Source organism: Nannobrachium achirus (assembly GCF_963921795.1).
Source record: "Nannobrachium achirus genome assembly, chromosome: 21".
NCBI classification, from domain to species: domain Eukaryota; kingdom Metazoa; phylum Chordata; class Actinopteri; order Myctophiformes; family Myctophidae; genus Nannobrachium; species Nannobrachium achirus.
In genome coordinates, this window is record NC_137828.1 from 23602850 (window position 1) to 23626575 (window position 23726).

The 23726-nt window shown below is 42.3% G+C and overlaps 1 protein-coding gene across 1 annotated transcript in view; it reads left to right on the forward strand.

Annotated features, from left to right (window-relative positions):
• Positions 1 to 232: 232 nt before the first annotated feature.
• The window catches only part of apbb1ip (amyloid beta (A4) precursor protein-binding, family B, member 1 interacting protein), a gene marked incomplete at its 3' end in the record, with an annotated part of 59768 nt that continues 36274 nt past the window's right edge, over positions 233 to 23726 (forward strand). The window contains 3 exon segments of the mRNA XM_080751688.1: positions 233 to 358; positions 18797 to 18856; positions 21952 to 22084. Coding sequence (XP_080607814.1) covers positions 18797 to 18856; positions 21952 to 22084 — 193 coding nt within the window. The 5' untranslated portion in view covers positions 233 to 358.

Genomic DNA, 23726 nt, shown 5'->3' on the forward strand with positions numbered 1-23726 from the left:
GCTCCATGCATGCAGTGCTGCTGCCCGGACAAGACTGTTGTGAAAGTGTGAGTCAAAGCTCTGTAGTCTGGAATGCACTGACAGGTCCAGACCTGGCTGAACTTCCGCATTGAGCAGGAAACTAAGTTAACAGTCACTGTGTGCAGTGGAGCCACGGATGCTACAAAACCAAATCAACAATCATATCGTGTAACGCATGTCAGGGGTGTTTGTTGTGTCGCAAGTTCTTTTTTTTTTTATTATTATTTCTGGGATTATTAACTTTTTCAAAACGGGGGATTCACATCCGTGATCCTCCTGTCATCTTGGAACTGACCGACTGACCGGGGGGAAAAAGGATTTTAAAAGTTTGTCAAAGGTGAGTCATGTTTCTGTTACTGATGGCTATACATTATTGTTGATGGTTGACACCGCCAGGGCGGTGGTCTTGTAGAAACTTTTTTTTTTTTTTTTTTTTACAATTTACCTTTTTTAAACGGTTTTGGTTAGATTTGTGCCGACAAAATGATTCTTTAACGGATCTAGATAAGAGTTGATTTGATTTAACTGTAGACTACTGTACATTCAAAGACATGACACATGACGTCCATACTGTACTGAATAACATCAATCTAAATCCTATTCTCATCAAATTTTTCATCTAACTGAACAGTACAGTATTTGGGGACTTCAAAATAAAGACACAGATTGACAGACAGAGACAGACAGACAGACAGACAGGCAACTGTTGATAGCTATATAGACACAATACTATTACAGCACAGTAGACACTATTACAGTGCAATAGACTGGCAGAAAATCAAAGCTTGTTTTAGTATTGGTATTTAGCAAGAATTCAGGTGGACATTTGTGTCAAAATGAAAATGTTGCCGTGGACATATTTGATGTAAGGGGGTCATTGCAAATAAAACGTTTGAGAACCACTAGTACTAGTGGACTCCTAATGTGCCATAGTGTCGTAGTAAATCAGTGTCATACATAATTTATTCTGGAAAACCTGGAGACTGAGAAATTCAGTAATTGGGTCTTATGATCAATCAAAATAAGAACATTATAATGTTATGTAAAATAGAAAATAAATAAAAAATTGCCACGGACATGCCAAGTCTTGCCACAGACACATTTGTCTGTGTACGGACAAATTGATGATTAATTACGTATTTAGCATTAATAATTAACATGTGGCAAAGTGGCCTATTAGTCGGTGGCCATTCCACTCTTAATTCGATACAAAAGGGCGTTGTTTAGTCAATATGTGGCCCTGCTGTGGTTGTCTCTGCGACATGGGCGGGTCACGGTCTAAAAGTAGCCTCAGAGAGTGACTCAGAAACCACATGAATCTCATGGGTTTGGTCTCCTGTTTGAGATGGTCAGGGTATGGTTATAGGACTGCGTAGTAATGAAGCACACTCACGTCTTTATAAACCTTGTCTATCTTTAGGTGCAGTACAGTGGAGTGGTCAACAAACACTGAATGGAGGGGGGGGGGGGTCTCTCTGAAAATGGGGTCTCTCTGAAAACGGTCTGAAATAGTCTGAAACTCATGTCACAGTGTAATCTGCCCCTTGCCCCCCAACAACAGCTGACCAGTACAGTAAGTAGTCTAAGTACAGTCAATTAATTTGATTGGCTTATAATTGCGCATTCCCATCATAAAAATATTAACTCATATTTTAAGATGACTTTTTTAAGTGATAGTACCCCTTTAGGTGACAGTACCCCTTTAAGGACATTTAAGACCTTTTTATTACGTCAAAAAGTAGAACGAAAGAAAGTTCAAATGTGATTATTAACTGCCTGAGAAGGTTGAGAACCACAGGAATAAAAGACTGTCTGCCAGTGTTGCCACATCCCCAAGACTTTTTGTGTTATCCTTTTAGCCTTAATGTCTGACCGTACAGGCTGTTTACATTTCTGACTAATACATTATTCAATTAATCAATCAAAAGCCATGTCCGTATATTATAAGCTCCTTTGCGCTTGTTTTTATGTAAAGTTGCTTGTAAATATTGGCGCGTTTAGTGTAGTTGCTTATTTGTTCTTTAGTCCAGCTTCCTAATGTTGTTTAAACCCCCAAGGACCCCAAATGAATATGTATTTGTCTGCAGACCCCCCTCCCCCCATCCGTAAGAGTTTGTGCCGGGGACCCCCGTAGAAGATTTGTGTTGTTAAAATGTTTCACAAATATTCCAGATGTCTTTTCCCCTCCCAAAGATGTTTTGAAAATAGCAGATCAACAAGCTCCCAACGTGTCGCATCATGACATGTTGTGAGCTTGTATGTAATACTAATAATAATAATAATTAGGTAGTGCTCATGTGGCACAGTCACTTCTTTTGGGCTTGTTTTAGACCTTGGTTACTTGTTTCTCTCTGAGACACACTACTGCTGACTGCTGACAGCTTTTAATGCCCTGTGCACACATGCATGCATCAACATGCCCTTCATGCAGGCGTGTGCATGAGGACCATTTTCACAGATAATATGGTAGTAAAACCATTGGGAAATAAATTACTCAATTACTGAAGTGCATCTCTGTCCAAAACAACAGGGGCCAAAGTATTTCAGTGGCTGGTGTTCTTTTAAAGTTACATTAATTCGGAAACAATGTAGAAGTGACTGCATCATGGCCTGTTCAGAGATTCTTCTGACATATGCTTGGAATGTTCAACATCTGACATCAGTTGGACAGTGTCAGCTGTTTTCATCACGGTTTAGTGTCACAGACTCTAACATTTCACAACTGCTTCACAACATGTTTTATCCCTGTCACCCTGTACTGTAGAACAAAATTATACTTGTGTGTGGCACGCAAAATATCAAAATCAGCCAATCTACAAGCTCATAACAAGTCGCAACACGTGTCACGTTGTGAGCTGTAGAGCGGTACATTAATCGTAATCGAGGAAAGCATGATATTGATTTGAAATTGTTTTACCTTTATTTACTCTGGGGAGGTTATAGGCTGACCAGTACAACCACAGTCTGATACTGTTGTACTGTCTTATACTGTTGTACTGGGACCTAACCTGTACTGTACCTAACCCTACAACCACCCCAGTCATATCCATTATATAATTAGAGAGAGGTCAGTCAGTCAGTCAGTAGGTCAGTCACGATGCATTTCCACCTTTATCTCTTCAGCAACTGATCCCAATTTTCACATGGCATTGGCCATTAGCATTATACAGACGCTGACGGAGCCCGATTTTCATTTTTCCCAAATTCAAGCTATTTATTAGCGTTTCTTCACCACTTCTGTACAGCACAGCCTGTTCAGCTCAGCCTGTTGTCAGGGTTACGGTCTGTTCCTCCAGGCCATGGGATCCCATAGCCCCACACACACCTCTCTCACAGTTAGGAATGTTGCAGTGAAGAGACACACATTCTCTCTCTCTCTCTCTCTCTCTCTCTCTCTCTCTCTCTCTCTCTCTCTCTCTCTCGCATGGGTCATGCATGCACCGGGTCATCTTCCAACGGGTATGGAAATCATAAATACACTCCTCCATGGGCTGCTCCTTACATTATGATGCTCCCACATATTCTCACGCACGCACCAGTTACAGTAACTTTCCCCACAACCCACACATATTTTGGAGAACATATCTTTGTACGGGTAAGGTCTAGTACTCTTGAACTGGGAGTTGACCAGCACAACCACAGTCTAATACTGTTGTACTGGGAGCTGACCAGTCACCAGTACAACCGTGCTGTTGTATCGGAGCTGACCAGCACAACCACAGTCTAATACCGTGGTTAGTCTAATACTGTTGTACTGGGAGCAGTGGGAGCTGACCAGTACAACCACAGTCATATACCGTGGTTAGTCTAATACTGTTGTACTGGGAGCAGTGGGAGCTGACCAGTACAACCACAGTCTAATACCCTGGTTAGTCTAATACTGTTGTACTGGGAGCAGTGGGAGCTGACCAGTACAACCACAGTCATATACCGTGGTTAGTCTAATACTGTTGTACTGGGAGCAGTGGGAGCTGACCAGTACAACCACAGTCATATACCGTGGTTAGTCTAATACTGTTGTACTGGGAGCAGTGGGAGCTGACCAGTACAACCACAGTCTAATACCCTGGTTAGTCTAATATTGTTGTACTGGGAGCAGTGGGAGCTGACCAGTACAACCACAGTCTAATACCCTGGTTAGTCTAATACTGTTGTACTGGGAGCAGTGGGAGCTGACCAGTACAACCACAGTCATATACCGTGGTTAGTCTAATACTGTTGTACTGGGAGCAGTGGGAGCTGACCAGTACAACCACAGTCTAATACCCTGGTTAGTCTAATATTGTTGTACTGGGAGCAGTGGGAGCTGACCAGTACAACCACAGTCTAATACCCTGGTTAGTCTAATACTGTTGTACTGGGAGCAGTGGGAGCTGACCAGTACAACCACAGTCTAATACCCTGGTTAGTCTAATATTGTTGTACTGGGAGCAGTGGGAGCTGACCAGTACAACCACAGTCTAATACCCTGGTTAGTCTAATATTGTTGTACTGGGAGCAGTGGGAGCTGACCAGTACAACCACAGTCTGATACTATTGGCCACTGAGCAGCTCAGCTGGAGTGGTTGTGGGTTCAGTGCCTTGCACAAGGGCACTTCAGCTGTGTTGGGGGAGGGGTCAGTGGTGGCCATTCACTTCCTCAGACAGATTCCTTCGGTCAGGGGAATCGAACCAGGATCTGTTCGGCTACAAACCCACTCCTCTAACCCTCAGGCCACAGCTGCCCCCTCAAGTCTTATCGTAGCCTGATTTCAGCTTGTAGATCTGCTATTTTTGAAAAGTCGTAAAAATGTGTGCAAATCTTTGACTCAAATTTTGCTTCGGGGGGGGGGGGGGGGGGGGGGGGTCCAAATACATATAATTTTTGGGGTCCTCACTCCTCAAATGAAAAAAATTGAGCACCACTGACATAGAAACATAGGTTTTTCACGATTTTTTAAAAATAGCAGATCTACAAGCTTGCGGCGCGGCGCTCGCAGCGCAGTGCCGCGTTGTGAGCTTGTATATCTGCTATTTATTTTTATTTTTTTTGGGGGGCTTTTATGCCTTTATTTGACAGGATAGTAGACTGACAGGAAATGGGGAGAGAGATGGGGAATGACATGTGGCAAAGGTCGTCCGGATCGGGAATCGAACCGGCGACGCCAGCAGGCATCATAGCCTAGTGTATGGTACGCGCCTTGACCACCAGGCCAGCGGGCGCCCCCTATCTGCTATTTTTCAACAGTTAAAGTACCCAGGGCCCAGAATTTGGTGTGACACCCCTGGCTGGAGCCAGGCTAGTCATATCGCCTAATTGATATGTAGTTTGAGTTGTTTAAGATGTCGATGTAAAGGTATATGTTCCGCACGTGGCCACTTGGGTTTTTGTCTGGTTTCCATTTGGGCCGCTGAGAGTCATGAATTCCATGTGCACTCTTAAAAGTCATATACTGTAACACATAGTTACATCTTTTGAAGGCATTAAGGAGCACAATTCGCTAGGAAAAATGGAAAAGGCACTTTTCACGGCACATTATCCTTCAAGAAAATGTTTGTGGTTGCTGTAATGATGGCGGTGTACAGTATTCATCATAGTCCATTGCATGGGACTGGTATTAGGGCCTGGGTTTTTGTGAGGACTTCCAGGATTTGAAACAAGTCAGTGTTGCCAACCTTTGCAAATAAAACATTTCCAGGTTCGATTTACGATTGCGTTCACTATGAGACAATAGAGAAGTCATTAAAAATAAACAGTTACATCCTCTGGGGCGTGTCATACTATGGTACAAATAAGGGCAAAGCTCTGGCAATACTCAGCAATACCACTAAATGCATGGTATAATATCATTTTTCTACAACATTGGTTCTCAAAGTGGGGTCGCTGGGGGGGGGCCCAGGGGGTCCCCAGAGAAGGTTGTTAATGTAGCATCACAATAATGTTAACCACTTTATCCATGTGTTGGATATTCAAAAATAGCAGATCTACAAATCACAGCATGTCACTTCATGCCGACCCGTGAGCTGTACATCTGCTATTTTCTTAGTAACTAGTCCTTACCCGTTCAAAGATATGAGCTCTGAAATTATGTGCAGTGTGTGGGTTATGGGATGTGCACTGTGCACACAGTATATGAGGGATGGAAAGTAACTTTAACTGGTGCTTACATGATAATATGTAGGAGCATCAATGTAAGAAATACCCGTTTCGTTTAATGGCTACAGAGATACTGTGTACCGATCTGCATGATTTTTGGACAAAATCTGTAACAGGGCCAGACAACAGACCCCCCTCCCCACGCCCGCCCGCCCGCCCACCCACACACACACACACACACACACACACACACACACACACACACACACACACACACACACACACACACACAGAGCTGGTTAAACATGTTGCCTCATGCTAGATGCAGAATAGATATGCCTCAAGCTAGATGCAGAATAGATATAGATACACCATAAAAATGCTAATATACAGTATACGATTTGTGAAAGTGACAAACGGGCTTCACAGTTATGTCAGGTGTGTTGATATGCTAATGGTGATGCGATTTCAGATCAATTGCTCCAGCCACTGAGGAGAAACGCTGTGACAGACACTCACTCAGACAGACAGACAGACACTCAGACAGACAGACAGACATTCCGAAAATTATATGTTTGATATAAAAAATTTGGAACATTTTTCTTTTCTTTTTTTACATAAATCTTCTCTTCTGTGGGGCCTCTGGCGCAAAAAAAATGTGATGGGGGTTCTGCTCCGAGGCCAAATACATAATCAGTTTGGGGCTCCTTGACCCAAAAAACACTGCTGTACAACAACATGCGTTTTCCAATGGGAAATGAAGTTATGCCCCTGTGGAGCACCCCTGCAGGGAGAGGCCCATCAACTTGGCCTTTTGGCAACCGTGTCTAATTGACCCAGAAAACTGAACCCGGTTCAGAGCATAACGTACAGCAGTAATGGGCACTCTTTGAAATACCTTTAGTCATGCTTGCTGGGCCTTCAGGTTCTAAATGAAATGTATTCCTGAACAGAGTTTCCAGATTTTGCGAGAGAAATTAAGCATCCAGGCCTATGAAATCAAGCCCAAAAGAAGCGGGGAAAAAAAAGACTCGCTGTGTGAGATTGAAGATCTGCAATTAAAAATGTTAGGAAACAAACCCAAATCAGCAACTACACTTTAGAAACAAGGAAAAAAAAAACACACAACCCACAACTACCTATTATTACAAGCAACTTGACAGAAAACAAGCCCAAAAGTCACATATAATAAGCAGACATGGCAACACTGGTAAAGGGCCCTCTTTGAAATACCTCTAGTCATGCTGGTCACTTGATCAGTTCCAAATAAGATGCCTTTCTGAATGTTCTCAAGTAAAGTTGCAATACATTTCCTCAAAACCACTTCAAACGCTGTATGGTTCACCGGAGTCCCTCAAGGCTGTATAATGTATTTTCTATTTTCTTTTATTGTGGGGAAAGCTTTTGCTGAAAATAGCCGATCAATGTGACGTGTTGAAAGTTTGTCGGTCTGCTATTTTCTGCCAAAGCTCTGTCCGCAGTATACAGTAATTATTTTAATTTTTTTTATTGCAATACCTTTCTAGGAGGGAAAGAGGAAAAAAAAGGCCTTAAATACTAGAGGTTCAGGACACTATGGGGCCTTCAAATCTAGAGTTCAGGCTCCTATGCAGCCCATGCTGCGCGGCCCACACACATCACCCACGCCCGCCTGTGTCTAGAGTACCATGACCATGTCTGAGTTATGGTGATGTGTTCGTGGGCCTGCCTATATATGGGCGTATCGGAATTATTCATGGCTATGAGTCAGAGTGACGTGGCCGTGGTCCGCCCACCTGCCGCCGGCCTGCCCTACCGGTAGCCAGTTTTCATATAGGATATGATAGTGAAAATAGCCAATCTACAAGTTCAAGCGCTACCTGTCAGACACACATTATGTCCTTCTTCCTCGTTATTTGGAGAAGAACAGACTGGATGGGGTGGATGGATTCATTAGGCCCACCGCTTCATTCCATTCGCACCAGCTATACCAATGGCACTACTGTGTGTCAAACTTGTGAAACAATCAACTGCCCTACCGATAAACACTACTGTTTTACCTCCCTCAATAGAGGCTTTCACTGTTATGAGCTTATCTTATCTGCCTCTTTCTGCACTTAGCCCCGAAAGGCTATTCATCCAGTCGACCATTTGTTCATTATTGTGAAGTACTGTAACGTAATGTAGCCATAACATACTTATGTGTTTTAGATTCCTTATTATGAATATAGTAAGTAATGTCATACTGATCCCACTTGTTACAGTTTCAGCATAAAAGTCTGAGTTATGGCCTTTTTGCATGCATGGGAATCCACTGACATGCACTTTAGTCAAATCATTTCCTATGATGGTGAGTGTTCAGGTATGGGTAAGGTGACCAATATATTTAGCCCCTCCAACCGCGACCCTTAAATCAATGTGCATGTTTGTAATGCACACACGCACCCATGCATGCAAGCGCACAATCATGTACAGTATACGCACCATAGGTGTTGCATATTGACAAACATCAGCCTTGCAGGCATATTTTGTTCATGTTTTCTAATTGGTTAGGTGAGCATGTTTACATGAACAGAACATGATAAACTGTGACATACTAGTGTTTTAGAGATACTAGTCCTGTGCGCGGCGGTGTATATGAGTGCACAGGGATCGAATGTCCCTGAGGAGTCTCAGAAGTAATGTTGGAGAACCCAGACTGGTGCCCGTTGGGCAGAATTGTCACCATTGACGTCCATTGTGCAATACCCGGTTGTATCCGTCTGTCTGTCTGTCTGTGTCCCTTTCATGGCCATACATTGATCTCTTATCTCTGTCTGTCTGGCTCTATTTTATGCCCATATACCGTATGGTGTTCCGTGTCCAGGCCATTCTGTCATATCATCTCCAAATTTGGGCACTGTAGTGATGTCAGTCAGTGATGTCAGCCATCTCCAAATGTGGTCAATTGTTTCATCATGTCAGACAGACATTATTTGGGCATTGTCTCAGCATGCGGCTGTTACCATGTTGGAGACCCTGTTTAATATCAGTGATGTGAGCATGCAGACTGTTTTACCCGTTTATGCCCATATACGGTGTTCTGTGATGTCAGTCAGTAATGTTGGGCATTGTTTCAGCATGCGGCTGTTACCATGGCGTCGACACTGTTTAGTATCAGTGATGTCAGCATGCGGACAGACATTCCGTAAATTAATAGTTCGATTTGTTGAGCTTGAAATCGGGACAATCCCGGCCAAACCGGGACGTCTGGTAACCCTAGGTGTGGGGGTCACGGGCAATCTGACAGTCGTAACAACAAAACAGTTCACACTCGTCTCTCATACACCCACGCCCGCCTGTGTGCACTTAAAACAGCAGACTCACTCCCTAGCTCTTCAGACTCCACCTCATTGCCTGGGAGGGAGAGTCGGGTCATTCTCTGGCGGCTTTGCTATTGTCATGTACTTCATAGCATTGTTATTATATGTTAAATACACTTTTGTTCAATTTGGCATACATCATGCATTGTTATTCAAATTAAATCCTTGTCCGCCAAAAAGAAACAAACAATTGTAGAGGGGTACACAGCATTCCTTGCTCCTGAGTTCAGCTTCTGAATTGAGTCAAAGGTTACTAAACCAGTTCACTTATCCAGTGTTGGAAAAACAACAGAAATGTAAGTTATATGTGTCCTATGCTATCTTGTGTATTATTTTTTGGAAGCACAATTATTGGTAAAACATTTCAGCATGAGCCCCAGGGGGAAGTGAAACTGTCATTGTTTTTTTTTTGAGAGCCAGTGTTCTAAACCACTGTTCTAAATCCTAAGGCTGGACCGCGGCATGTCGCATGCTTCAAACCACGTACGTGACTTCCATAGGAGAGGGGATGATTTCATGATCTCTTTAAAGCGGTGTGTTTCAACTGGGCCTTTTGACTAAGAGGCTTTCAGCTTTCAGGAAGAAACCAAAAATACACAGGGAATACATACTTGCATATTATAACCACACCTGGGGGTCTACTAATTAGAGTAATGATAACTCCATACAAAACAGACAAAGTACAAAACTATGGAACCACCTCTTTAACTGGTGGTGAAACGTGCACTCACTCACCAAGAACCAATAAAAATGAACTTGGCGCACACCACACTGCTCTCTCATAAACTGATTTCTGTCTTTCCAATGCTGGATGGGAGTTTAGAGACTGTGGCTCCCTTTAATATCTTCTGTGTCTGTAGAAATACAGCTGTCTGTGCTAACGCGATGATGCGCTAATCCTTTCCTTGTGTGACTACTGGCATCGGCTGCAGCACACTCTTGTTTCATGTGTGAAGTGTGTCATAGTTTTTATGATTAAATATTTGCTGTGGGCCAACATTAAGCGGAGGTGTTTGCGGTATTTGTGATGAAGTGTGTGCTCTGGTGGTGTCATAACACGCAACAAAGATGTAATGCCAAAGCAAAATGAGAAAAACAAGGAATTGGGAGATACAAAACAATAAATGGATTAACGCTTGAAAGGAGAAGTTTACCCTATTTTGTCGCATTCCAAAGCCAAACATTTGGTGACCAGTGGAGTCTTCAGTACTGAGTCTCCTACTGACCGATGCGACCGAATGCGTGAAAAACAAACAAAATCTCCATGAATTGGCATTTTATGTTCGTCTGACACTGGGCAGGACTTTCACAGGGGGCTACGAGGGCCATAACATGCTGTGTGTGTGTGTGTTTTTTTTCCGTACATTTTAATGGAATACTACATGATCATACTACGGCATCACACAAAAGCATCAAAAGTAGCAGATATACAAGCTTCAAATGCAGCACAAAACAGTGCGAAGATGGCACATTTTGAGCTTGCATATCTGCTACTTTCGCTACTTATGAATTTGAATCCTGAAAAGTTAAGATAATGGTCAAAAGGAACCCCAAAACATACACTGTACACCCCTGACTCCACCCATCTTGCAAACCACTCCAGTGACTGATCAGGCATGATGTGCACACATACTGTAGGAGCCAACCAGTGCTGATCACCTGCCTGGTTGCCTTCATAGGAGAAAGTGTCCTCTTTTTTTTTTGTATGCCTAAATCATTTAAATCACTGGTTCCCAAACACTGAGTCGGAACCCATTTGTGGATCGCGGACACATTCTTATGGGTCGCTTAATTCTTTGTTTCCTACTGTACCTTTTGTTTTTAATTGTTATTTCAAAACATTGAAAAAAAAAATCCTTAAAAAGCTACGCGCGAAGCGCCGCGTGAGCTTGTAGATCTGATGTTCACTAGTTTTGGTCCCGGGGCAAACGTTTAATTTCTCTTTTGGGTCTCATGCTAAAAAGTTTGGGAACCACTGATTTAAATCATTTAAGTCTCTCTTGCCGAACCAGGAGGGGAAAACAAAACGACCCAGCCTGTACAGTAGCATTTGTATTGGATGAGAGCATGATGGTTGCCAACTCAAAGGCACAAACATGGCAAATGAAGTCATCAGCACTCATAAAATAACGACACTGTTAATAATTTACAGCAGCGAAAAGAAACAGTCATAGTGCTTGCTCAGCATTTCTGAGACGTGTGGGTGTGGAGTCTGGTTTTAGGATATATGGCTAAAGGCCCTTTTCCACCGGCAGCGATAACGATGACGATAGCCATAAAATATCACAGCGATAATTATGCCTTCACATTGATGTCCGATAAAGTTATCGGACATCAATGTGAAGAGGCACCAATTAACAGCCGCTCGCTCAGAGCGCACCTCGTGCTGTTTGTCAGAGACGCAGTTCCATATCTCTGTGATCTTAACCACATCGTTGTTGATCCTAACGATGTAGTTGTCGGCTATCGTTGTCTTTATCGGTGTTGGGTGGATGCTGCCGATCCACTTCAATTGAAAACCCACTTTTTTAAATCGTTATCGTCATCGTTATCGCTGCCGGTGGAAAAGAGCCTTAACACGTATACAATATATCTCAAGGCACGCCATGCCCCAAACGTGTGAACTACTGTTGGTATGTTCAGGGTTCCCACACATGTTTTACAAATGAATTTCCAAAATGTTTCCAAAACCAGGACATTTAACCCAATTTCCAGGCCTATATATAATCATTCAGTGCAATAATGAGTCTCTTACTCCTATGTGCAATGCCCAAAGACAGGCAGTGCAGCTAAAATAAAGCATAACATGTTATTACGGTATAATTCCATTCCAAATTGCGTGCCAAATTATTTTCTACGCCATCTATCCAAGGGCATAGAGTGGATACTAGTTCAACCGACATATCATAACTAGGAGTTTAAACAACCGAACGGCAACAACATTTTTCGTGACATAAAAAGGTTTTAAGTCAGATTCGCTATTAGCCTACTTTCATGGACTCAAAGTCATTGCTTTATCTGATGGCCTTGCCGTCTCTACAATTACCTATTCGTGCCCTCAAGTGCACACCAAGTTCCACTAAAATGATTCTATGTACCAATCGTTTTAGTGTACGCAGCTGCAGCACACATGAATTCACACACTTTCAGCAGGGTTTGCAACAGACAGTGAGTGCGTTCATCGTTTCCTATAGGAAATGATGAACTCTTAGCTACAAGCATACAGCGTATTGCAACATTGCATAGAGAGGGAGGAAGTTGCCCCCTTACCACTTCCTACTGTTTCAGGGCCTCATAGAGGGGTGGGGCCGTGGAGGGGGTGGAGCTCATTAACACAGTCACAAACAGAGAGAAGGAGACACACATGAAACACTTTACATTTCTATTATTCAGTGGTGTAAAGTAACTACATTTACTCAAGTATTGTACTTAAGTACAATTTTAGGGACTATTTCCAGTTTTCAGTACTTTTACTTCTAATCTACCAGTAAGACTCCCTAATCGGGAGATAAGCGACCGTTGGTCGCTTATCTCCACAAATATCACAGCCTCCACCTCTCACGTCATACGGGCTACATCTCAGAGGCAAATATTGTACTTTTACTCCACTACAATTAGGCTATTTGAAAACTTTAGTTACTAGTGTCTTTGCAGGTATAAATTATATTATAAAAAAATACATTAACCGCTTTAGCACCTAGGCTATTTGAAAATAGCCTAGATATAAGGCCTAGGTACAATGTGAGCTTGTAGATCTGCTATTTTCAAACATTTAGTAGTACTTTTACTTTTGGTACTTTAAGTACTTTTTGATGCTAATATTTTCATACTTTTAGTCAAGTACATTTTGAATTCCAGACTATTAATTGTAACATTAGAGTAGAGTACATCTACATTGCAGTATTGCCATAGTTTCGGAGGCTAGGGTGTGTGTGTCTGTATGTCACACACACACACACACACACACACACACACACACACACACACACACACACACACACACACACACACACACACACACACACACACACACACACACACACACACACACACACACACAAATCTTAGACCTTGCAACAATATTGATGCAGTTCAAATTCAGATGAGAAACAGCTATGAAATGAAAAACACCAAGTTACTGAATGAACTCCTTACTGGAACCAAATCAATCACACTTGTCTCAGAGTTTTGCCTCCGGGTGTCTCTCCTTGGATGCTTGGTTTCATTTTCTGGAAACATTTTTGAACCCTTCTGGTGCAAACTATACTCAGTCCAAACAGAGGAGGAGGAGAGGTGGAGTGATGAGAGAAAGTAGTGAAGAAGTGAATCTTGTAGTGAATCTTGCTTTCTGCAAGATCATTATTTTAATAGCGAATACGCTGAATCAGCAGTAAAGAACAGGCCAGTGTGAAACAGATAAGGACTGATTGTCTGAGTGTTGAAATAAGTGTTGGGGTCCAAAGGGGATCCCCAAATGATTAGCCTAATGTGCAACATGATAGGTTTTTAAGACCTTTTTCATACAAATCATAAGAATAAGAATAATAAGACTTGCGTCAAAAGTAGCCTACAGACTATACGCTAAAAAAAGTTAAAACATTGGCCAAATTGTCAAATATGACATAGGCAAAAACTGGAGCTTGTAGATCTGCTACTTTCACAATATTTATCTGTGGACCCGAGTCAAACTAAATTGAATGCCTCAGTGTGTGTGTGTGTGTGTGTGTGTGTGTGGGGGGGGGGGGTCACCAGTTCAAATATATTATACAACAGGTAGCTATCTACCCGTGCAAATAATGAGCATTACCACACGGTCTAACCAAATGTAAACATCAGCTGTGCCGGGTCCTGTCCCAGAGGAGCGTGTCGATATTGCCACATAACATTTGTTCGACGTTCCATTTGTTCGACGTGGGTGAATGCTAACCTGATGAAATGCTAACCTGGTGACGCTGGTGAATGCTAACCTGGTGAATGTTAACCACTATGCCTAAACCTAACCCAAACCCTTACCCTAACCTCAGTAAAACTATGCCTAAACCTAACCCAAACCCTAACCCTAACCTCAGTAAAACTATGCCTAATACCTAACGCCAAAAGCATACCCTAACCCTAACCCTTAGTCGAAATAATGACACGTAGAGATAGCGAGAATTTCCCCTGTCCCAGCAGTGTGCTAAGCGGCTACGCTAGCAGTTTTCAAGGGAAGTTCAGGGACATAGTGCCGAAATCTAGCATTAAAAATTGAATACCTTGATTACAATTAAATGAAGTTGACATTTTTTTTAAGGGTAACTGTTGCATAATCGCAATATTACACTCAAGGGTCGTGCTGACTCGTGCATTACCGTGGTTATTGGTACTTCAGCCCTGCCTACGGAGCCCACCTGTCGGCTCGTTCCTGCAGCAAGGCTGGCGTGCCAATAACCATGGTACCCTCTTGTGTAATATTGTATAATTATTTTGGGGGGTCACGGTCTGTCACATGTTCCACCATGTGCTCTTGAGCAAACCATGAACCGCTAGTGCCTGCTGCCTACTGTGTAGGCAGTGCCTCAGTGAGTGTAAACACCAGATGGGTATTCTCACACAGGACATGACGCGAAATAATATCCAGACATTTTATCATGTCTGGTGTGAATGCAAATTAGCAGCACTGATGATTCTTCTGTTTAAATGCTTGCTCTAAAGTTTCTCTGAAGAGTTTCAACTAATATCTATTACTGTGCAGGCGTTGACACTTGCCCCTGGCAGGTAAATTAAACTTCCGGGCAGGTGGAGTTTGAGAGGGGACGCAACCGTCTACAAACACAACACAAGAGTCTTCTGCTCTGTGGAATGTAAAATAAGAGCACTGTTGAGCTATAATGTGCTGTTTTCACTGTTGCTACACTTAGTCATATTCATAGCTATTAGAAGGTATTTGGCATAACAATTGAGGTATGACATTTTTTATTGCAAGTACAAAAACAGTGTTAAATTGAACGGTAATTAAAATGTTATCTATCATTTTATACTTTTTTTTATATCTATCACTTTGACAATTTACTTTTCGGGCAAGTGGGCATGACCTTTGGGCAGGTAGAACGTGACCTGTACTAGCCCAACGGGCAAGTGCTTCTGAGACGGTACGGCTCAGTCTAAACTACAATATTTACCGTCATTAATTCAGCTGTTTGGTGCTGCCAAGATTTTGTGACTCCCCAAGCCAAACCGAAATAAATTCAGCTCAAAAAGTGGAGTATGCATCGGCCCTTAGTGTCAACCACCGCTGTTGATGGAGAAAGGACTTGAGCCTATTTACCGCCTATTTACCGTGCTATACTGTATGCCAGTGGTTCTTAGAAGGTTTTTTTTTTAATATATATTTTTATCCCACGGTTTTTGCAACCCATTTTTCTCACCCGGTGACTACCTAACCTGTAGTCCTGGTTTCCGCTCTCCCCCTGCCGCGCCAGGGGACATTGGGGAGCACCCGGCTGGCTAGGGGGAGGTAGTATAGAAACCAGGACTACTGCATGTTTTTGTGTGAGGGCATATGCCCAAGGAGATACGGGGAGAACATGCAAACTCCACACAGAAAGGCCCTATCGCCAACCCCACCTATCTTAGAATGTTTTTGATGTCAAGTCCCCCCCAAATACTCAAGTAAAGTACAACTAACTCTACTTTACTTTACACCACTGCTAATCACCTCAAGCATTAGTGTTTGAAATAGAGCTCTTTCCCGAAGTTCCGACGTTGGTTCCTTCTTAACCTGCAAGCCTCTTGAGAGGGTCTTAGCGAGACTCTTTCGATGCCTAGCCCTGTCTAATCCTTTGGGAAGGTGGATCTATTGAGGTTCTCCATGTATGGGCCAAAATGCCTAACGTTGCGCTTGACACTATGGGTTTCCCCGTATGCTGAGATTCTTAGCTCATTGCCCCGAAACGTTCGTAACAGTGTTCCTAAGATCTAACGATTATGCTGAGAAATTGTGTACATTCTGTCTGTCTGCCTAATTAGCCTGTTCTAGACACCGCTGTGGCTGTAAATATTGTATCGCGAGTATGATGCTCCTCATTGGTCAAAAAGCGAATGGATGTGAAACAGGGATTGAGAGATTGTTAATGTGTGGTTCTTCCCACAAAATCCTCCCAGTTCTCTAAAGTTGAGCGGCCCACGCCTGCAGGCAAGACAAGTTGTGACGATATGATGATGCATACCAAACTTGTCTCTCTCTTCTGCCTGGGGTTGGAGAGATGTTATGCAAGATGTTTGTGGCTTGGGGCTACGTTTATTACCAGCAGGGACGTGCAGAGAATGTTAGAGAGGCAGGGGCTGACATTTCTAAAAGGGCCTTTTGGCGAAGATATTGAAAATAGCAGACCTCCAAGCTCACAACGCGTTGCGCGTACTTGATACTAAACTAAGCATAAAAAAGGCAATGTGGCCGTGGTGTACAGCATTCTACACAGAGAGGGCAATTCTTTCAACATAAGATGCTGCATTAAGTTCAGGAGAGTTTGGGCACTTTTTACAGGCGGGTAAAAGGGCAGGGGCTCAAGCCCCCTTTGATGTCTATGTGTGCACGTGCCTGATTACCAGTGGTGTAAAGTAACTGAGTACATTCACTCGAATTCTGCAGGCAATTACAATTATGTTGAGGTTTTTTTTTTTTTTTACTTTACTGGTGTATTTCCAATTTTCCATACTTTTAGTTCTACTCCACTACATCTCAGAGGTTATACTTTTACTCGACTACAATTATTTGATATCTTTAGATAGTGCCGGTATTTACTTGAACATGCTGAATATTATTGCGATGCGTTGTGAGCTTGGAGATCTGCTATTTTCGAAATATTTGTCATAAATATTGAACTTGTGAAATGGGACATTCTGCATAATGAGTACTTTTACTTTTGGTACTTATATTTTGATGCCACTGCTTTTGTACTTTTACTCAAGTACATTTTTGAGTACCAGCCTTATACTTGTACCAGAGTATATCTACACTGTGGTATTGATACTTTTACTTAAATAGTAAAACATGTCAATACTTCTTCCACAACTGTTTACAACTACAATACAAAAAATGGAATCGTTTTTTTTCCAGGTCCATGTGCAAATGCTTAAGAGATAAGAATGTGTTTGAATATCGAACGCCACATTACAAACTACTTCACTGCGGTTAAGCAGCCTTGTGAGTTTCTCACAAAACTAAGCAATAATGACAAATCAAATAGAAGTCTTAATGTTACGTGGGGACCCCCAGGGGTCCTCCTTGAAGGGGCTTCCAGTGGGTCATCTGCAAAATGAGTTAATATAACATCACAATCACTATCCGTTTAACCAGTTCCTATTTTAATACTTTGGCTATTCAAAAATAGCCGATCTACAAGCTCACAACGTGATGTGGAGTCTGTGGCCAAATGCATATCAATTTGTAGATCCTTGGCATGAAAACCATGGTTTGAGAACCAATTTACAGTACATTTGATTTGGGCCTGCTCAAATGGAGGTTTCACTTTCTAGTGTCTTCCCACGATCGATGGATATTTGATTGAACTATTTCCGTCAATCAAGAAAGAGAACGTGATGTCACCCCCTTGAAAGTAATAGGGAAAACCTCTCAACTCCATTGAACGGCTCCTCGAGCTATATAGTCAGTGTTAATGTACTGTAGGTAGCAGTACTGGCCCAGAGCCTCTTCCTGGTGACAAGAATGGGAGAATATCTCTTTGGTGGTTAAGATGTTGCATTGGCTAGTCTGAGCTTTGTTAAAACATGCTGACAGTTTCACAGTCTACACCAGGGGTTCCCAAACTTTTTTGTCTCAGGGCACCCCATGAATATTTTTCTAAATCCGAGGCACCCCTACATTATAATTTTCACTCCCAGCACCTTATATTTATAACATATCGTCGTTGTCGGGTGGAAACCTTATATGTCCAAAACCGTTCGTTTTGTATTTATCATCGCGAGGCGTGGTGTGCTTGTAGATCGGCTGTTTTCACTAGTTTTGTGCGACAGTCTTGTATGATGAAGCAGGGCTTTGCTTTACCAAAAGACGTACACATTTGAAACTTGGAGATACAAGGTTTCTGCCCGACAGTGATGATATTTTAGTGATTATGTTGCGAGTCATTTTGGTTAGAACTGACTGAAAATAACTTTGTAGGCTACTTCAAGTTTAAAATGAGACTACATTTTTTTTTTTTTTTTTTAAATAAATTCCAATTATTATCAAATGATCCCGCGGCACCCCTGGACTGCCGCCGCGGCACCCCAGGGTGCCCCGTCACCCACTTTGAAAACCCCTGATTTACACATTGTTTTTGACACAGTTTCTGACTCTTCTGTCTGTTGTCTTCACCAGATGGATGACATAGACGCCATGTTCAGCGACCTGCTGGGGGAGATGGATCTCCTTACACAGGTGGGTTTCTTCTCCAGAGACGTGGATCCATAACCTCTCAAATCTGCAGTAATACTGCAAACCTCTCCGAGACACATGCCAACAGTAAAACTAAAATCCGCCATCAATTAACCAGACACTCCGGATCGGCAAGCCACATAACGCGCCCCAGTGGGGAGTAACACTTGGGCCTAGTGGGCAATCTAGCAAGCATAAATTACTCCTGCTTTAAAGCCATGAGGTCAAAAGGTCAGTTCATAAGCTAGCCAGACATTGCACCTTTCCCCCCCTGTGAAAAGCCCCGCTGATCCCTTTGATGTTCTCCTCAAAGTCACAAGGCATTTTAAAACATTTAAGACGTACTGTAGAGTTTGCTTAGATTAAACAAAGATGCACATTTATGAGTAAAACGGTGGAAAAACAGACGTGAGATAAACATTATGCTCTCTTAAAGGGCCATTTCACATGTTTTGGGTAGTTTTTGACGTCTACTCGGGCTTTTGTGAGCACCCCGGGCAGTTTTGAAGTTGATTGATTCAGTATTTAGATATTTGATATTCATTTCATCAGACAAACCCATTGTTCAAACTCCATTTTAACCATGTTAGATTCACTGAAACACCTGTCCTTGGTTCTGGTGACTGGCCTCTGGCTCAGGGGGGCCGTGCTGCTTTTTAAACATCTTTTTATAATTTCTTTGGAAATTGGAAAAAGAAGGATTAGAAGGATAATATCAGTCACCAGAACCAAGGACGGGTGTTTTCAATGAATCTAACATGGTTAAAATGGGGTTTGTATAGGGAAGGGGTGTGTCTGATCAAATTAATATCAAATACAGTAAATAAATACCGAATCGAAACTTAAAAACACTCTAGGGTGCATAGTACACAAACGTATGAGTAGGCGTTAAAATGACTCACTCCAAACACTCTTAACACCCAAGGGGCCAAACTCGTTCAGTAACGAGATAAGGCCACTGGAGGTCTCGTTCAGGAACGAGACAAAGGGTTAACTGTGCAGCGTGCTGCTGCGCATGTTGTGTTGTCTGTGAAAGACCCTGGTCCATACGTCATAATGTGGCTCGCAGAGAGACAAATGGATGGTCTAGGCTGCATTGATTTCTATTCTATGCTGAAACATAAAAAGGGCTTTATCTATGAACTAGAAAAATATTGTTCCTTCGAAACAATTGTGGGCTCGCTTCTAGCCAGAAAACAATGGCTATAAAAGTACAAAATGTCAAGATCGCAGGCAGTGCTCTCTTTGACGTTACTGACGTCAAAGATTGGTCCATTTTTTCCAAAAATGTTATGCAAAAGTTGACCCGCTGGTGGCGCTATAACAGGCCAATGATAGAAGGGTGGTATCTGTTCCTTGACCTATTGGGAATGTGCTTGCAAGATTTCACGCACATCCCAGGCTGTGTTCATGATTTGAGGTGTTTTTGGCTTTGGCCACTTTATCGCTGCTTGCAGCTATATTTATTATTATTATTTTATTATTTTATTGTATGCACTTCATAGGCATGTTAAATAAAGGTCCTTAGATTGCGTGTAGAATGTTTCATGCAAATTGCTAAAAAGAAATCCTAGAATAAAAACGGTTTTAAGCGTTTCACAAACTGCTCAAAATGATATAGCGCCCCCCTTTGGCCAATTGGGGTATGATTGGTTTTAGTGATATTTGGAATAACACTCTACATCTTTGCCAAATGCCATGAACATGCTACGTTGTATGTATGATTTAGAGGCAGAAGAATAATTTGCATAAAAATGCAATATTCATTGACTTATTTAAAAAAGCATGTTTCAATTTTAAAGAAATCCGATCGGACAGATCTTTAGATATTGGTCCAAAGTTCACGTAAAAAAAGTTTTGTGCACGTGACGTGAAAATTCCAGAATAAAAGCGGGTTTACGCGTTTTACAAACTGCTCAAAATGGCGGAAAATCGAAGGGCGGAGCTTACTTAAAAACGACACAGATGTCTTCCGCTCGAGTCAAAGCACGCGTGTAACAAGTTGCATGTCTTCAAATGAAACGAGTCATGACTTATGCCCGTTTGAAGTTTGAATTTTCAAACGCTTCGTATAGCGCCCCCCTTTGGCCGATTGGAATAAAATTGGTTTCAGTGATACTTTGACTAACCCTCTACATCTTTGCCAAATGCCATGAACGTGTAACTTTGCATGTATGATTTAGAGACCGAAGAATAATTTGCATAAAACCGCAATATTGATTGAATTATTAAAAAATTATATTTCACTTTAAAAAAAATCTGGTTGATCAATCTCACCGTATTGGTCCAAAGTTCATGTGAAAAAAGTTTCGTGCGCGTAACAAAAAAAACCCAGGAGGAGATAGATTTTTACTGTTTTTCATATTATTCCGAATTGTGGGAGACCTAAAGGTCAGAGGTCAAAAGTTAGAGGGTAAAAGTTGTTCGGCATGAGGAGACGCATAAGTGTATACAGGTTTCATGGCTGTATGTATAACACAGCATGAGCTATACCTGTTCAAAGTTCGCACTTTCGAAGGCTTCCTGCAGCGCCACCATTTGGCCGATTGCTGTAAAAAGTAATAGCACGCGTCGCCACAGTAAGCTGAACACATTGATGTTTTTATTTTCATTTTCTCACTAAGTATGTAGGAGTAGAAAGGAACCGAAAATCCCGTCTACTTACTAGATAAATAAATAAATAAATAATGACAATATCTAAAGTGTGCTCGCCAGGTACTGGCGAGCCCACAATAAGGTGCAAAGAACGCCAGGGAAGCAGAGATCTGCCTGTTTTCACAGCGACACTTTACCGCGATGGTCGGCCCCGGTTTGGATTTTAGTTTCGCGAGCGTTTGTAAACAAATGGATTATCCTCCTCAATCGTCAGTGGACACTCACGTGCACGCGCATGAAGCTTCTGAGGCTCTTCAAAATTAAAGCGTAAGTGAGCGATGGCAGCAGCAACAGCTAGAAATGTTAGAAACCTTGGCTTCCCATGTGTTAATGTGCTGTAGATTAAGACGGAGACCCTGTGGCTTGTTTTTTTTACTCCTGTCTACTGAAAATTGTGTTAATACACAGTCCCTTGTTCCCATTCTTTTAACCCCCGCCTGCAGAGTCTGGAGGATGCGCAGACAGGGGCCCCGGCATCTCCCTCCATCAAGAAAGAAGACGTCAGCTTCTCTGCCGGCTTCACCTCCAGCTCCTCCTTCAAGAAACAACAAGTTGGCTCCATCACAGACCTGAATGGTGACTTTATCCACCTCCCCTTAACACTTCTGTCTGTGTGTAGTGTTGGACATAGCTCAGAGGCAGAGAAATAAGCAACCTGGTTTATGAAAACAAGCCCAAAAGTATAGCGACCTACAGGCCAAGAGCACTTCAAACCTATATGCATTGGTTATTTTCAAACAGCACTCAAAACACAAATCTGTTACGGGTTCCCCCAGCACAAATGATATTGTCTGTCGAATTTAATTTCGGATAGGGGTCCGTGGACAAATACAAATTGATCTACTTGGGGGTCCTTGATATGAAAATGTTTGAGAACCACTGGTTTGAACAAGAATCAAAACAATTGGAAGTTCAAGCCCAAATAAGCAAATACACTTTAGAAACGCCCAAAGCCCCAACAACCACAACCTAGTACCGATATTTACCAGAAACTTTGCAGAAAATGAAGCCCAAAGTTACTAATAGGCATGGAAAACACCACCTTTAACACTTCTACAATATGTGTTGGACATACCTCTGAGGCTAACAGTGGTTGTTTAGCTCTGGCATGATGGCTATTACTTCAAAGCGCCAGTGTGTGCCTCTGGGGGATGTGTTTAGTGAGTCAATTATCCAGAAAATTACAATGATTATGATCATAGGGAGAGAAAATTGGGTATATGTCCTTGTAGAAAAAGGGTAGAAAAAGTTTCACCTTTGTAGTGTATCTGGCTACTGTTCAGCTTCTAATTTCAGGAAGGAGGAAAAAAAAGAGAGAAATCGCCGCTTTTACCAGCTAATTATTCACAGTTAACCTCATGTGACTGTCATGGGCTGTAAAGCCCGGGCATCACTGATGTGTTCTGATGTCTTCTAGCAAAGGTCAACAACGTGTCTGTCGACACTCTCTCACTCCCCAAACGGCCTATCCTGACTGGGGACTGATCATAAGTCCCACCTCTCAATAGTCCGATCGACCAGGTTAACATTCGCCAGGTTAGCATTCACCAGCGTCGGCAGGTTAGCATTCACCAGCGTTAGTTTTACTGAGGTTAGGGTTAAAGGAGTAATTCACCCCCAAAATGACTTTTTTTCTATTGATTAGTCACGCCATGGAGACTTGAGTTCAATAATATTTTTTTGTATTTGTCGCATTCCTACGACAAAAAATGTATTATAGTAAATGTACCCCCGTTGATTCTGGATGGGGACCCAAATGCATGGCCCTGGATGGGGACCCAAATGCATGGCCCTGGATGGGGACCCAAATGCATGGCCCTGGATGGGGACCCAAATGCATGGCCCTGGATGGGGACCCAAATGCATGGCCCTGGATGGGGACCCAAATACAAGGCCTTGAATGGGGACCCAAATGCATTTGGGTCAGAATAAATAGGGGTACATTTTCCATGAATTCAAGGCTTCATTGGGTGTGTAATTGATAGAAAATAAGTAATATTTTGGACTACTTGCTTTAAGTAAAGTATTTGAGTACATGTTCTTAGTTATACTTTACACTAGTAAAGTATAACTAAATGATCGTTTTTTAACTGGGGACCCCCCACACCCTGACGAGCACTAAGAGTTGAGGCACTACATTTTGTATAACACAGTTCTATTTTGAAAATAGCAGATCTACAGACTACATGATCACAATGCCTCTGCCTCTAATGTTTAA